We start from the raw sequence: 14,277 nt of genomic DNA, 5'->3' as shown, positions 1-14,277 counted from the left end.
TGAATATCTGCAGCATAGTACACTTTATTATATTATGCCATTCTATATTATTTTCCCTGTAGTATATCACATTAACTATATAATAGCAGCATACAACACTGGAGCCTTAGCATTAATGGGATGCTTTCCAGTTTCCACTAATAATAACTGCTATTTTTCACTGCTAGGGCTTGGTAGAAATTGGCAGTTTTCGTGATTAGAAGCAAAAAAAAAAAAAAGTAAATTCAAGGTAGTCTATCCATTTACTATTTTTGCTATAATTTTGGCAAAGATTCTAATTAATTTTACAGTGGTGACCTCTGCAGTGGAGTTCTGTCAAGAGAAATATTTGAGGTCACAGTTATATAACATCTCCAAGAACTCAGAATCAAATAAGATGCTGAGAATCGGAATTTATAGCTTAGCACATACAACTCATGTTGTTAAAAAGCTGGTTCTCAAAACAACCCCGTGAGATATATCCTCCTAGAAAAAAACAAAACCATGTGAAATATAATGGAATGATTTGATTTCAGTGACATAACGGGAATCCTATGGGACAGTGCCCCGAGGAAAAGTGAGCTTTCACTAGATAGCGGCTAGTCAGTGCTTATCAAGTGTCAGAGTGAAATATGAGCACTTTCCATGCATTTTCTCCACTTATCCTCACAGCAAGCCAAAGTCATATGTTAGGTTCTATTAACAGGCTAATTTTGCTAATGAGAAAACAGAGACCCAAAGAGGTAAAGCAACTTTCCTCTGGTTACACAATTGTTAAGTTGTGGGATCTGGAAATAGACCAGGTCCATCTGACTTCCAGTAGTCATGGATGGATGTGAGAGCTGGACTATAAAGAAAGCTGAGCACCAAAGAATTGATGCTTTTGAACTGTGGTATTGGAGAAGACTTTTGAGAATCCCTTGGATGGCAAGGAGATCAAACCAGTCCATCCTAAAGGAAATCAGTCCTGAATACTCATTGGAAGGACTGATGCTGAAGGTGAAACACCAATACTTTGGCCACCATGCAAAGAACTGACTCATTGGATAAGACCCTGATGCTGGGAAAGATCGAAGACAGGAGGAGAAGGGGACAACAGAGGATGAGATGGTTGGATGGCATCACTGACTCGATGGACATGAGTTTGTGCAAGCTCTGGAGCTGGTGATGGACAGGGAAGCCTGACGTGCTGCAGTCCATGGGGTCGCAAAGAGTAGGACATGACTGAGTGACTGAACTGAACTGAACTGAACCTGACTTCAGAGCCAAAATTCTGAAGCACCACTCTGTGGAGACAGGACATCCCTCCACTGATGAAGGGAGTCCTAGGTTACACACAGCTGTGTCTTGTAAGAAATTAGAGCAGAGAGAAAGGCAAAAGTCATAAACTGGACAAAGAAGCCATTACATTTTGTTGGGGAGCTGCCTAGGGCTGACCAGAGAAGGTTTCAGAAACAATGTAACATTTAGCTATGAAGATTTCACCTGGCAGGAAACAGTGGAGAGAAGTGATTTCAAAGGGAATGGAAAAAAGAGCAGAGGCAGAAAAGCTGATGTCCTGTCCAGGAAATAAGTATACTCTAACAGCTAAAGACATGGAGAAGGAGAGTGTAAGAAGTGCAGTCTGAAAAGAAAGAACTGGGAATATTATGCTAAAGAGTCTGGAATTTATAGAAAATAGAGCACCACTGTGTTAAAGGAGCTGTATGATCCTGCCTACCTGTTAAAAAGACGGCAGTGGGAACAAGGGCATGGAAGCGTGAGAACAAGTAAGAGATGAACAGGGCACACGATGGGGAAAGGGCATAAGAAGCAATACAGAAATAAAATAGCCATGGCCTGGCAAACAATGGCATACAGGAAGTAGAAAAACAGAAGGAAGGGGGATCACAGATGCCTAAAATGCATGAGCTGGGTTAGTAGGTGGGCAATGGTGATGGACAGGGAGGCCTGGCGTGCTGCGATTCATGGGGTCGCAAAGAGGACACGACTGAGCGACTGAACTGAACTGAACTAATGATAGTTTTAAATGACACCTATTTCATGTTGGGAAGGAACAGTGATTTCCTCTTAGACTTGTTATATCTGGGCAGGGCACTGTATGTCCATGTGGTCAGGCACATTTATTGGTAGAAAGTTCTCCTGGCAAGAAACAAAAACCTGCCTCTCTGAAAGAGAGTTATTCAGTTTTTTTCTTACAGACTGCGCTGTCCTTAGCTGCTCAATCATGTCTGACTCTTTATGACCCCATGGACTGTAGCCCGCCAGGATCCTCTGTCCACGAGGATTCTCCAGGCTAGAATACTGGAGTGGGTTGCCATGTCTTCCTCTGGGGGATCTTCCTGACCCAGGGATCGAACCCAGGTATCCTGCATTGTGGGCAAATTCTTTACCATCTGAGCCACCAGGGAAGCCCAAGAATATTGGAGTGGGTAGCCTATCTGTTTTCCAGGGGATCTTCCTGACCCAGGAATCAAACCAGGGTCTCCTGCATTGTAGGCAGATTCTTTACCAGCTGAGCTACCAAGGAAGCTCATGAAAATCATTTGGTAGACACTAAATTTCTTTTGACATTTTTCTCTCTTAGGCTATTTCTATTTTCCTTAATTCTTCTTTAGATAAAATATTCAATTCACTAACCATTTGAAAATATTGGTAGGAATAAATGAATACTTTCTTGGGATTTATATAAAGTATTCATCTATCAAATAATGTTTGGTTGAATTAGATCATTTGGCTTTCAAATTTTCTGTATCTAAGTAAAGAGTAAGCTTCACAAAACAAATCGCCATACAAATACATGAATGTGAGTGTATTTATACAATGATCACAAAAAGTTACCTTTACTATATGAGATGCATGCTGATATTTTATATTCTTTCCCAATTCTTTTTTACAAATCACTGGTTTCCTCTTCATAAGTCACATCCCATAATTTGGGAAACATTAAGCTTCTCCTTCATAAGGGAGGAGTAAGTGTGGATATTAATGAACTACATGCAGCCACCATAAAAGCCAATTCTTACAATGACCTATTCTCTTCTCTCTCACTACATGTGACTAATGTGTAATCTGGTCCTTTCCTGGGGGTTAGCCCTGACATTCTCCAGCAGACCCATCTGACTCAAAAAGTTCCAATAATTAAATTCATCTGAGAAGTCAGAGGGCCCACTTAAGACCTACAGCAATTAACGATGTTGAATTCTAATTTTATTATAATAGATATCCTTGCAAATAAAACTCTTGGCTCTTCCCAGAATTATGCAAAAGTAAACAGATATCCCTGGGCCTCAAGCCATGCTACAATCACTCACATACAGCTGCATAAAAAATCCTTTCTCTAACCACTAAACTACGTGTGAGTTTCTCTTCCTCCATCCGAATGAAGGACCTGTGATACATCCTCAGTTTCATGTCATTCTGCTTCTCTCCTTTGAATTTACCTAATATTGCAACAGACTTGCTTCATCTTTAGCACAGGTCAATATTTTCTTGACATTTTGAGTTACTTTACATCACCTTCTCACACACCTATATCCTTAAGTTCTAGAGCAGAATTTTATTTGAGATCGTTGAAATATTCTATAACTGTGCTGTCTTAGTTGTTGGCCAGTAGCTACCTAGGGCTACTTAACATGTGGCAAATGTCGACTGAGGGACTAAATATTTTATCTGTGTTGTAATGAATTTAAACTTTCATATTAATAGCCATGTATAGTTATCGTATTGACACTAATTCTTGACACTAAATCAGCAAACTCTTTCTCTCAAGGGCAAAACAAGAAATAGCTTAGGCTCTGGAGGCCATGCAGACTAGGCTACTAGTCAGTTCTGCTGTATGAAAGTAGCCACTGATGACAATACTTAAATGAGTATGTGTGGCTGTGTTTCAATAAAACTTTAGTTGCAAAAATTATCAATGGCTTGTGGGCCAGAATTTGCCAATCACTTGTCTAGACCATCAAGCCTCTGGGATATAGCTATAGCATCATATGAATATCCTGGAGTTAAAAATCTCACGTTTATTGCCTACTTTTTAACCTATGTTATATATACGTTGATATATATTCATGGGAGAAAAAGTATATTTGTCAAAGACCCTATTTTTATACTAGACAACACTCTACTTTTTTTTCCAGTGGTTTCCACAGTCAGCAGTTTGCAGACACTCTAGACCTCTTCATTTAAAAATGCTTATTAGAAGGCTGGTTAGTACCCAGACAAGCCCACTCTTCCCAGGCTTCTTAAGATACAGTGATCAAGAGTAAAGAATTCCTGATTTTGGCCATAATGGAGAAATTCCACCTGCTCTTCAACATGATCCCTACAGTCAGTTCTTCTCATCCCATACCTCTTTTTCTCTCCCCAAATCCCAACTTTAACTGGTAAAAGAAAGAAACACACTTCCTGTGTCCACTCATCCTTCAATTTCTGCCTCACTATGTCACAGTCAATAGAGGAGGCTTTGAGACTGTTTTAGCCATATTCTCAACCATACAGAAGAGGCTGTGACAACAGTCAAGGGGGTTGCAGCTTCTTCTGACCCTTCATCCAGATTCTCTCCCCAAGGAGCCCACGTACCTCTGCCTGGCCATCTTGAGCCAACATGCGATTACTTGCACAAATCATTCAGTGAAGGGTCCTCCGCATTAGGATGCATCTTTCTGGAGCTGCCTAAAACTTTCTCTCACAACTGCTTACATTTCCTTGAGAACTGCTCCTTTATCATTAAAATGAAAATATTCTAGGATAACACACCCACTGCAACAGACCTGACAATACCACAAAAATGCTAAGAGAAATACATAAATGAAAGAGCTTTAGATGAGCATCATCAAAGCAGCGTGGCTGAGTGCCGGGTCGAGACTTAACAGCTGGTTACCGAAGCACACCTGGGCCTCAGTTTTCTCATCTCTAAAATGAGGCCCAATCTCTCAGCGCATTTGTACAGATTAGATACATGGGTAAGCATACACAGGACAATAGCCCACATAGTAAGACCTCAATAAATGCTAGTTCCCTTTCCCTCCTCTTTCTCTTAAGGAAAACCAGTGACCTTAAACTGGAATCTTTTAAAAGTTCACACCATATAGCTACAGAAAGGACTCAGAACAAAGATATTCTTTCATGATATTTTGCGCCCAATGATACATTTCATTTTCAGTAAATGTTAATAAATATGATAACCTGAAAATCACCAAAACAAAATTTCCACTGAATCACACGAATGATTTTGGAAGTACATTTGCAGGGATTTTAGACGCTTCACATGCTCTGTGGACTGTCATGAGGCACCAGCAGTGTTAGGAAACAGGGATGTCAGAGGCAGGCTCGGTGCGGCAGCACCTGCAGCATCTCGCTGAACCCACTTACTTCGACATGAAAGCGCCACATCTTATTCTCGCATCGCTTCCCTCAGGAAACAGCAGTTCTGGGCTATACAAGACATCAACCAACACTGAGAATTCAGCCTGCATCATCGGGCTGAACTGTTGCTCCAAGGAGGCCACTACATCCTAAGGAGTAAAGCACAAGAGAAGACATGTGAAGACCTGACTCAGATTTCATCCTTTAAAAATAGGACAAGCTTATGAATACTAACCAAAAATGAGATGTGGGACTTTCAGAGAAGAGGTACCCTACTTCCCAAAGCACTGGATACATGTGCTTTAAGCAGAGGCTGGCCTTCTGTCTAAATACTTCCTGGATCTCCTTTTTCATTTATATGATAAAGGAGGAGTGGGTAGCTATAGATTTCTAAGAATATACAGGAAAGATAAAAAGTCAGTAAAGCCACTGCTACAAGTACGGCAGTGTCTGGGACTGCAATACAGATAGTGCAAAAGTGAAAGTGAAAGTCTCTGTCATGTCCAGCTCTTTGCGACCCCATGGAATAAACAGTCCACGGAATTCTCCAGGCCAGAATACTGGAATAGGTAGCTGTTCCCGTCTCCAGCGAATCTTCCAGATCCAGGAATCGAACCTGGGTCCCGTGCACTGCAGGCGGGTTCTTTACCAACTGAGCAACCACAGACAGTACAGGTATTCATCAAACTGGAGTTAGAGTATGCTCAGGGAACAGCTAAGAAAGACTTCATGTGTGTCACTGGTCACCTGAAACTGACCAGTTTTTTCCAGTGGGGGAAATTCCCTGATATATTACCTGAAGCAGTATTAGTACTATACAAGGGTTTGATGACATTCAGTAGTATTTTTAAATTATACTTTTTGAGACACTATTGATCATCTACCAGTAGTCTTTCCTCATCCCTTTCCTTGCTAACAGAATCTCCATGTTTGTTCTCAGTCAGGCAACAACATTGTCAGGGAGAGGAGCCCCTGCCCGCCTCCCCTAGAGTCAAGGTTGATTAAGCCAGTCATGGTCATTCCATATTCCCTGCCAACAACTGGTTAGGTGTGATTCTGTGACACAGTCTTGACCAATGAGACATCAAGTGAAGTCTGCTGAGTGTGAGGGTGTGTATGGAGCTGGGGAGTGGGCAGGGCAGATTCTTTAGAAACTATCTATGGCTTCTCAGATAGCCTCAGAGTGTGAAAATTCAAAGTACAAGGCAGCCCTCAAAGGACCTTTGAAGACCAGCCTTACGCTGAAAGTCCACAGACTAATGGTGGTTGAGACCCCAACCAATAAAGCTACTGAATTAAACACCTCAGGAAGAGCCCTAGTTTCAGACTTCTTGCGTGTGAAAAGATATATTTTTTATTATTTAAGCCACTTTTCTCTGTTAATTATAGCTGAAAGCAGTCAACTGACATGTTGCTTAAATTAACTATAAGCAATGATAATTTATTGAACATTATTTAATGATGAAAGCCTCCCCTTTTTGTTTTAAAATTAACTAAGAAAACAAACTGAAAAAAAAAACCCAACACTCACATAAAGCAATACTTTATTTGCTCATAACTGTGGCTTTATTCTCTTAAGCAGAAAACTGACTGCCAATTGCTTATTGTTACTCTCAACATATATTTCTAAGTTATTTTCTTCCTGGTAGTCTCTGGATTCCTTATGACTAGATTTCAGGAGTTAACTTTTGTTTAACTCTTTCCTTCCCTTTTAGAAAAAGTGATAATTTCTCCTTCAATTACTAAATAAGTTTTCTGAGAAATTCCTCATAATAGTTGAGAGAGACTACCAGGGAGGAAAAAAAAAATCACATACACAGAAACTAGATATTATACAAAGGCGAGAAGAGAATATGGTTATCAAATGTGACCACAGTTATCGTAGTTAAGAAAACATCACTATAACATACCTCTCTTTCAGATTACCTCTCAACTTCATTTCATTCTCTAAATAAACTGTGTCCAGGCATCTATGATGTCAGTCTTTATCTCCTATTTCAATCATGGGTCAACTATGTAATCTCTTTAATTCATTTTTTTCCCCAATGTGAAAACCCAGGATAATGATACTAGCAATTACATAGGCTTCCTGTGAGGATTAAAAGTAAATACATACAATAGCCTCTACAATGTTTTGTAATAATCTATAATGGAAAATAATCTGAAAAATGATCATTGATATATACCTGAAGCTAATACAACACTGCAAATTAACTATGTGAAATAGTTGCTTAATCATGTCCAGCTAGCTCTTTGGGACCCCATGGACTGCAGCCCAACAGACCCCTCTGTCCATGGAACTCTCCAGGCAAGAATACCCAGGTGGGTTGCCATTCCCTTCTCCAGGGGATCTTCCGGACCCAGGGATGGAAACCGGTTCTCCTGCATTGCAGGCAGATTCTTTACTGTCTGAGCCACCAGGGAATCTCTCATTACCCCCCAAATTAACTATGCTTCATTTTAAAAATGGCTTAAAAAGCTAAAAAAGAAAAAACAGCCTCTAACATGTACTGGCCACTCCTTAATGTAGTAATCACTGAATACCAGTTAGCTGCAATCATCACCTGGAGAATCCCAGGGACGGGGGAGCCTGGTGGGCTGTTGTCTCTGGGGTCTCACAGAGTCGGACACGACTGAAGTGACTTAGCAGCAGCAGCAATCATCACCATGTTGCCAAATTCAGTGGTTACTTTTCTGTCCTCATCTTACCTAAGCATTTTACACACTGTTTCTGATTCGTCAAACACTTTCTACTCTTGGTTCTGTAACATCACTTTTTTCCTTGTTTTCCATCTATGTCCTGACTAGTCCTTTACCAAATTCCTGGTCCTTTCTCTTCTATATCTACAGTGTCTGTGAGGAACCTCATGAAATTGCATGGTTTTGACATCATATGTATGCTGAAAATTCCCACAATTATATTTCCTGCATTGATATCTTTCCAAACCACCGCAGACCCATACATCCATCTGTCTGTTTGACACATCCATATAGATACTGACATAGGCATCTCACACTTAAGATTCTCCATACAGAATCTTTGGATTCCAACTCTCCCATCCTTCCTTACCTTAGCAAATGATCTAATCATGTTATACCAAGGCTCATCCTTGATTTCTCTTTCCAACAATCCGCAACTCTCCCATCCATCCACCAAGCCCCAGTGGCTCTAGGACCAACTATATCCAAAATTTATTGTCTTCATCGCTATCACTACTCCCTTAAGCCAAGCCACCATTACCTTTTACCTGAATTAATGCAATAACTGGTGAACTAGACTCACTGCTTCTGTCTGGACCCAATAGTCAATTCACCACTCGAAATCCACAGTGTTTTTTTAAAGGTAAACCGAATCATGCCTATTTTCTGCTAAAAATCCCCAGTGATTTTCCATCACATTTAGAATAAAGCCAAACACTTTATCATGCACGGCAGTCTCTACGTGATTTGGCTCCTTATTTCGTAATACTCTCTTCCTTTGCTCACATCTGCCCCAATGGGATTCTCTTGGTTTCTCAAATCCCCAACCTCATTCCTGCCAAAGCATCACTGCATTTACTTTTCCTTTCCCATAAAGCTCTCTTTGAACAGACTCTTCCTCCTCATTTGGGTGTCAACGTCTTCTCGATGGAGAAGCACTCCGTCACTACAGGATCACTCTCCCAGTGATGCTCCATCAAACTGTTATCATGATTTACTCACAGAAGTTTTAATTATCTAACATTATATCATTTACTTAATGGGTTACAATGCATTTTCCATGAGGATACAGACCTCATGGTTCTATCTCCAGTACTTAATACAGTGGCTGGTACAGAGTACTCATCAAATATATATTTATCCAATGATTGCCACTGACTATGCTAAAATAAGTTGAAAGTATGCCCTCTCTATGCTGGTTGACATGACAATCTCTCCCCTGAAATGTCTGCTCCCCTGTCTCTCATAAACCTGCTTGCCTCCTTTCTGACTGTGCCTTTTTTTCCTCATTTTATTTGGCCATTCTGCAACTTTTAGGCTAATATATTTAGCCTAAAAAAATGTTCTTTGTTTTTCCTATCACTATACTCTTTCTTTTAGCGACATCAACCAACTATTACCTCAAATATAGACCTACCTTCCAATACATTCAGTAGCCAATAAATCTATTCACTGTGTGTTCAATGAGCACAGCCAAGATCCTTTTACTGTATTCTCTCCTTCCTTCTGACAGTCTAGGGACTACAATGTCACCTAGTCTCCAGTCATCATGCCTCTTCAATGTCCCTCATGCTCCCTCTCTATCTCCATCTAAGAACCACCAGGTCTGTTGACCCTACCTTCATTTTTTTAATAATTTTATTTAGTTAGTTATTTTTGGCTGTGCTGGGTCTTCATTGCTGTGCACGGGCTTTCTCTAGTTGTGTCAAATGGGGGCGACTACATTCATCTATTAAAACTGAATCTTCACCAAGTAATCTACTCATTACCTCTTATAACATTTATTCCAGTTCATGTTGTGACCATTCTCCATGCCAAAAACTTTCCTCAAGCCATACTCCAGTTTGTGCCATGAAATCTTTCACTGGTTATGTGAGTGGGAAGGTATCTTCTATGGGCCGAATTGTGTCCCTCTCAAAATTCATACGATAAAGCCCTAATCCTGGTGCTTTGAAGCTTCCCAGATGGTGTTAGCAGTAAAAAAAAAAAAAAAAAATCCACCTGACAATACAGGAGATGCAAGAGATGGGGGTTCAATCCCTGCGCCAGGAAGATCCCCTGAAGAAGGGAATGGCAACCCACTCCAGTATTCTTGCCTAGGGAATTCCATGGGCAGAGGAGCCTGGCAGGGCTACAGCCCATGGGGCCGCAAAGATGGACACGACTGAGTGGCTGAGCACACGGCACTTACACAGCGATGCTTCAGGATGTGACTGTATTTGGAGTCAGGGCCTTTAAAGAGGTAATTCAAGTAAAATGAATTCATATGGATGGGCTCTACTTCGAAATGACCAGGGGCCTTACAAGAAGCAATTAGGACAAAGAAGTGTATGTGCACAGAGGGAAGACCATATGAGGACACAGAGACAAGCATGCCACCTGTGAGCCAAGGAGAAAGACCTCAGAAGAAAACCTGCCAGCGCCTCGATCTTGAATTTCTAGCTCCAGAGCTGTGAGAAAGACATTTCTGTCGGTTAAACCACCCAGGCTGTGGTATTTCATGATGGCAGTCCGGGTAGATTAATATAATGCCTCTCTTTACTCAGTGTCCCAGAATGTCCAGGCCAAACACAGAAGTGGGATACTATGCAAATAATTTGGGAGTAAAGGTGCTCACACCATTCTCATCAAAGAAATATAAAAAGATATTGAGACATGAACTGAAGCAAGGTTGTAAAATATTTATTACATGGGTCTTTAGAGTAAATTATTCTACCAAATGTGTTACAGTTATTATTTTGATATTAAGACCCATTACCTCACTGCCAGAACACATTAAATAATACCTACTCAAAAAGAAAAAAAGAAAGACTCCCAACAACTTCTATCTGGAAGCAATGTTTTAAAAAGGATAGTGTTGGTTGGACACTGGAAAGCAAAGCCTGGTACCCAACTAGAATTTGATAGTTTTAACCATAGTTTATGTGGCCACATATATTAAAATATTAATTTAGAAACTATTAATGTCATTTCATGCTCTTATTGTACCTGTAACTTTTCAATAATATTTCTGTAATCCCAAGAAGGCCCTCCAAGAGCTTCCTTAAAGCGTGGTCCAGAGCGAGCTGATAGTCTCCAGCCCATGGCCGCTCTCTGCACCATGTTTGAATGACTCTTCATGAAAAGAGTATTCACTTGGCTGTCCAAATCCACTGGAATGGCAATTCCACGATTCTTTGCTGAAAAAGAAAGATTTAAACAGTTTCCTCTTAATTTGACTAAAGTTACTTGCCTGGTATCAAAACAATTCAGATAGAACAAATACAAAAGAAAAAAATAGACAAATTCTGACATGTAATGTAAATATGGTGATTATAGTTAGCCATACTATAGCGTATATTTGAAAGTTCCTAAGAGAGTAGATCTTAAATGTTCCCATTATAAGAAAAAAAAATTATGACTGTCAGATTGTTAACTAAATTTATTGTAGTAATCATTTCACAATATATACATGTATCAATGACAATATTATATGCCAATTATATCTCAATGAAATGGGGAAAGAAAAGAAAACTACCAAACCTTCAAGTTCTGCCATTAAATTATTTTACACAACTACAAAAGTGTTTAACTTGAAAGTGTCTCAGTTCTTAGGACCAATGATTAAAACAGACTCATTAAACATTCAAGAGCTTATTCAATTTCTTGATGGTTTAATGTTTAAAGTATACTTTATACAGCATCAATATGGGAAAACACTGTGTAACAGTCATATATATTTGTACCTTCCTAGATGCAGAAGACAATTAAAAAGCAGACAGAAAATATATGATGAAATCCTGCCAGTCCATTTTATAAATATAATTCTTGTGTATATGTGTATGCACACACATGTAAAATGGACAAAACTGCATATGGTAAAACAACTGAGACAAGAAATAAAAAAATTGAGAAGTATGAGAAAATATGCATTGGAAAATAGTACACAGTACATGTTATTCTTTCCAAGATCCACCAAAATTTATATTTTAATAGACATAGTTTTTCCTGGGTGGCTCAGATGGTAAAGAATCTCCCTGCAACGGAGGACACCCAGGTTGAATCCCTGGGTTGGGAAGATCCCCTGGAGAAGGTAATGGCTACCCACTCCAGTATTCTTGCTTGGAGAATTCCATGGACAGAGGAATCTGGTGGGCTACAGTCCATGGGGTCGCAAAGAGTCAGACATGACTGACACTTTCACTTTCATTTCATACCACAATATTGAAAAACAAGATTGCTTGCCAAAAAAAAATACAGAAACGTTGAGGTATTTTTGCAAGCAGAATGAAGATGAGATTGGTCCATCAGAGAAAGAAGAGAAGAAATTGCTCTGCAAGAGATTAGAGTTAGAACAGGCCTTCCTAGGTTCCCAGCCAAACAATACATAGAGTGGACATGGGAGGTGGGATAGTCAGCTGGCAACTCCAGAAAGAACAACATGTGAATAGCTGAAGTTCAAGCCCTCCTCTCTCTGAGGAGCATAAACAGAGTGACAAGCAGCAGAGGCTTTTGCCCAGAGGATAAAGTTAGAGAAATGCAGAAATGTTCTCTCAAGAAACAAGAATACGTGCCTGAAAGGATGCCAAATGAAGGCGTTAGGGATTGACAGAGAAGCTGAATAGGGCTGGAAGTAACTCCAAAGATCCTGATCAAATAAGAAGAATGCAGGGGAGAGGGAGGTTTTTAACACCAGTAAAAAGAGAAAATATATCAAAGATTTCAACCCATGGGGAAAAACCTTCTGATCTTAACACTTGATAGTACTTCCAGGTTGTTCTCTCTCTCTCTCTCTCTCTCTCTCTCTCTCTCTCTCTCTCTCTCTCACACACACACACACACACACACACACACACACACACACATACACTACAAGAAAGCCTGTGTATCATTTTGGGGGGGCTTCCCTGGTGGGTGAGATGGTAAAGAATCTGCCTATAATGCAGGATACCCAGGTTCATTTCCTGAGTGAGGAAGTTATCTTGGAGAAGGGAATGGCTACCCACTTCTGTATTCTTCCCTCACCCAGAATTCAGGGTAAGCCTCGTCATTTACATGAGAAAGCTAGTAGAGAAACAGACTCTCAAAACTGCAGTGGAAGCCCGTGCAGGTCATTTATAGATCTTTGTAAATATGACATACCACCAAGAATCACAGGGAAAAGCAAGAACATTAGAATAGCCCTGGGACTTCCCTGACTGTCCATTGGTTAAGGGTCTGCCTTGCAGTGTGGGGGACACCAGTTTGATCCCTGGTCCAGGAAGATTCCACATGACTTGGAGCAATTAAGCCCATGGCCACAACTACTGAGCCTGCTCGCCTAGAGCCTGTGCACTAGAGAAAACTGGTGAGAAGAGAAAAACAAATATCACATATTAATGTGTATATGTGGAATCTAGAAAATGGTACAGATGATCTTGTTTGTAAAGCAGAAATAGAGGCACAGATGTAGAGAACAAACGTACGGACACCAAATGGGAAAGGGAGTAAGATGAACTGGGAGACTGGGATTGACACGTATGTACTTCTAGGAATAAAACAGACTATCTAATGAGAACTGACTGTACAGCTCAGGGAACTCTACTCAGGGCTCTCTGGTGACCTAAATGGAAAGGAAATTCAAAAAAGAGAGGGCATTTATATACGTACAGCTGATTCACTCTGCTGTACAGTAGAAACTTACACGACACTGTAAAGCAATAATACTCCAATAAAAACTAATTAAAATAAACACAGGGAAGCACACAAAAAAAATTCAAATAATTCTAATTATTGTCCTCAGAAACTGTGAGCACACATCACCTTCAAAAAAATAGAAAATAAAAATAAGAAAGCAATCTTGGAAATTAAAATGATTGCACAGATTGTACAAAAGAAATTTCAAAATTGGCTGAAAAAGATAGGAATAAGGACCCCCTGGTGACTCAGGTGGTAAAGAATCTGCCTGCAGTGCAGGAGACCCAGGTTTGATCCCTGAGTTGGAAAGATCCCCTAGAGAATAAAATGGCTATCCACTGCAATATTCTTGCCTGGAAAATTCCATGGACACAGTAGCCTGGCATGCTACAGTCCACGGGGTTGCAAAAAGTCAGACACGACGGAGCAACTAACTAATACTTTAATAACTGGGAAAGTCAAGGAAACTTCCACAACACAAAGCATAAAAGAGTCAAAGGGACAATATAAAGAAGATGAAAAAGATGGAAACACTTTGTTAAAAAAAATAGTACATCTAGAATTACTGTGGTGCTA

The 14,277-nt window shown here is 40.1% G+C and overlaps 1 protein-coding gene across 2 annotated transcripts in view; it reads right to left on the bottom strand.

Moving 5' to 3' along the window:
- The window catches only part of ITPR2 (inositol 1,4,5-trisphosphate receptor type 2), a 604,865-nt gene that overhangs the window by 271,378 nt on the left and 319,210 nt on the right, over window positions 1–14,277 (bottom strand). For both annotated transcript variants that reach the window (XM_004006770.5, XM_060413298.1), the window contains exons 35-36: window positions 11,035–11,225; window positions 5,353–5,495 (exon numbers count right to left, since the gene is read on the bottom strand). In XM_004006770.5, the coding sequence (XP_004006819.2) occupies window positions 5,353–5,495; window positions 11,035–11,225 (334 nt within the window). The remainder of the gene's footprint in view (window positions 1–5,352; window positions 5,496–11,034; window positions 11,226–14,277) is intronic.

This window comes from Ovis aries, chromosome 3 (assembly GCF_016772045.2).
Source record: "Ovis aries strain OAR_USU_Benz2616 breed Rambouillet chromosome 3, ARS-UI_Ramb_v3.0, whole genome shotgun sequence".
Lineage (NCBI taxonomy): Eukaryota > Metazoa > Chordata > Mammalia > Artiodactyla > Bovidae > Ovis > Ovis aries.
Note: the sequence above shows the minus strand (reverse complement) of the source record. Positions and strands in the feature narration are given on the sequence as shown.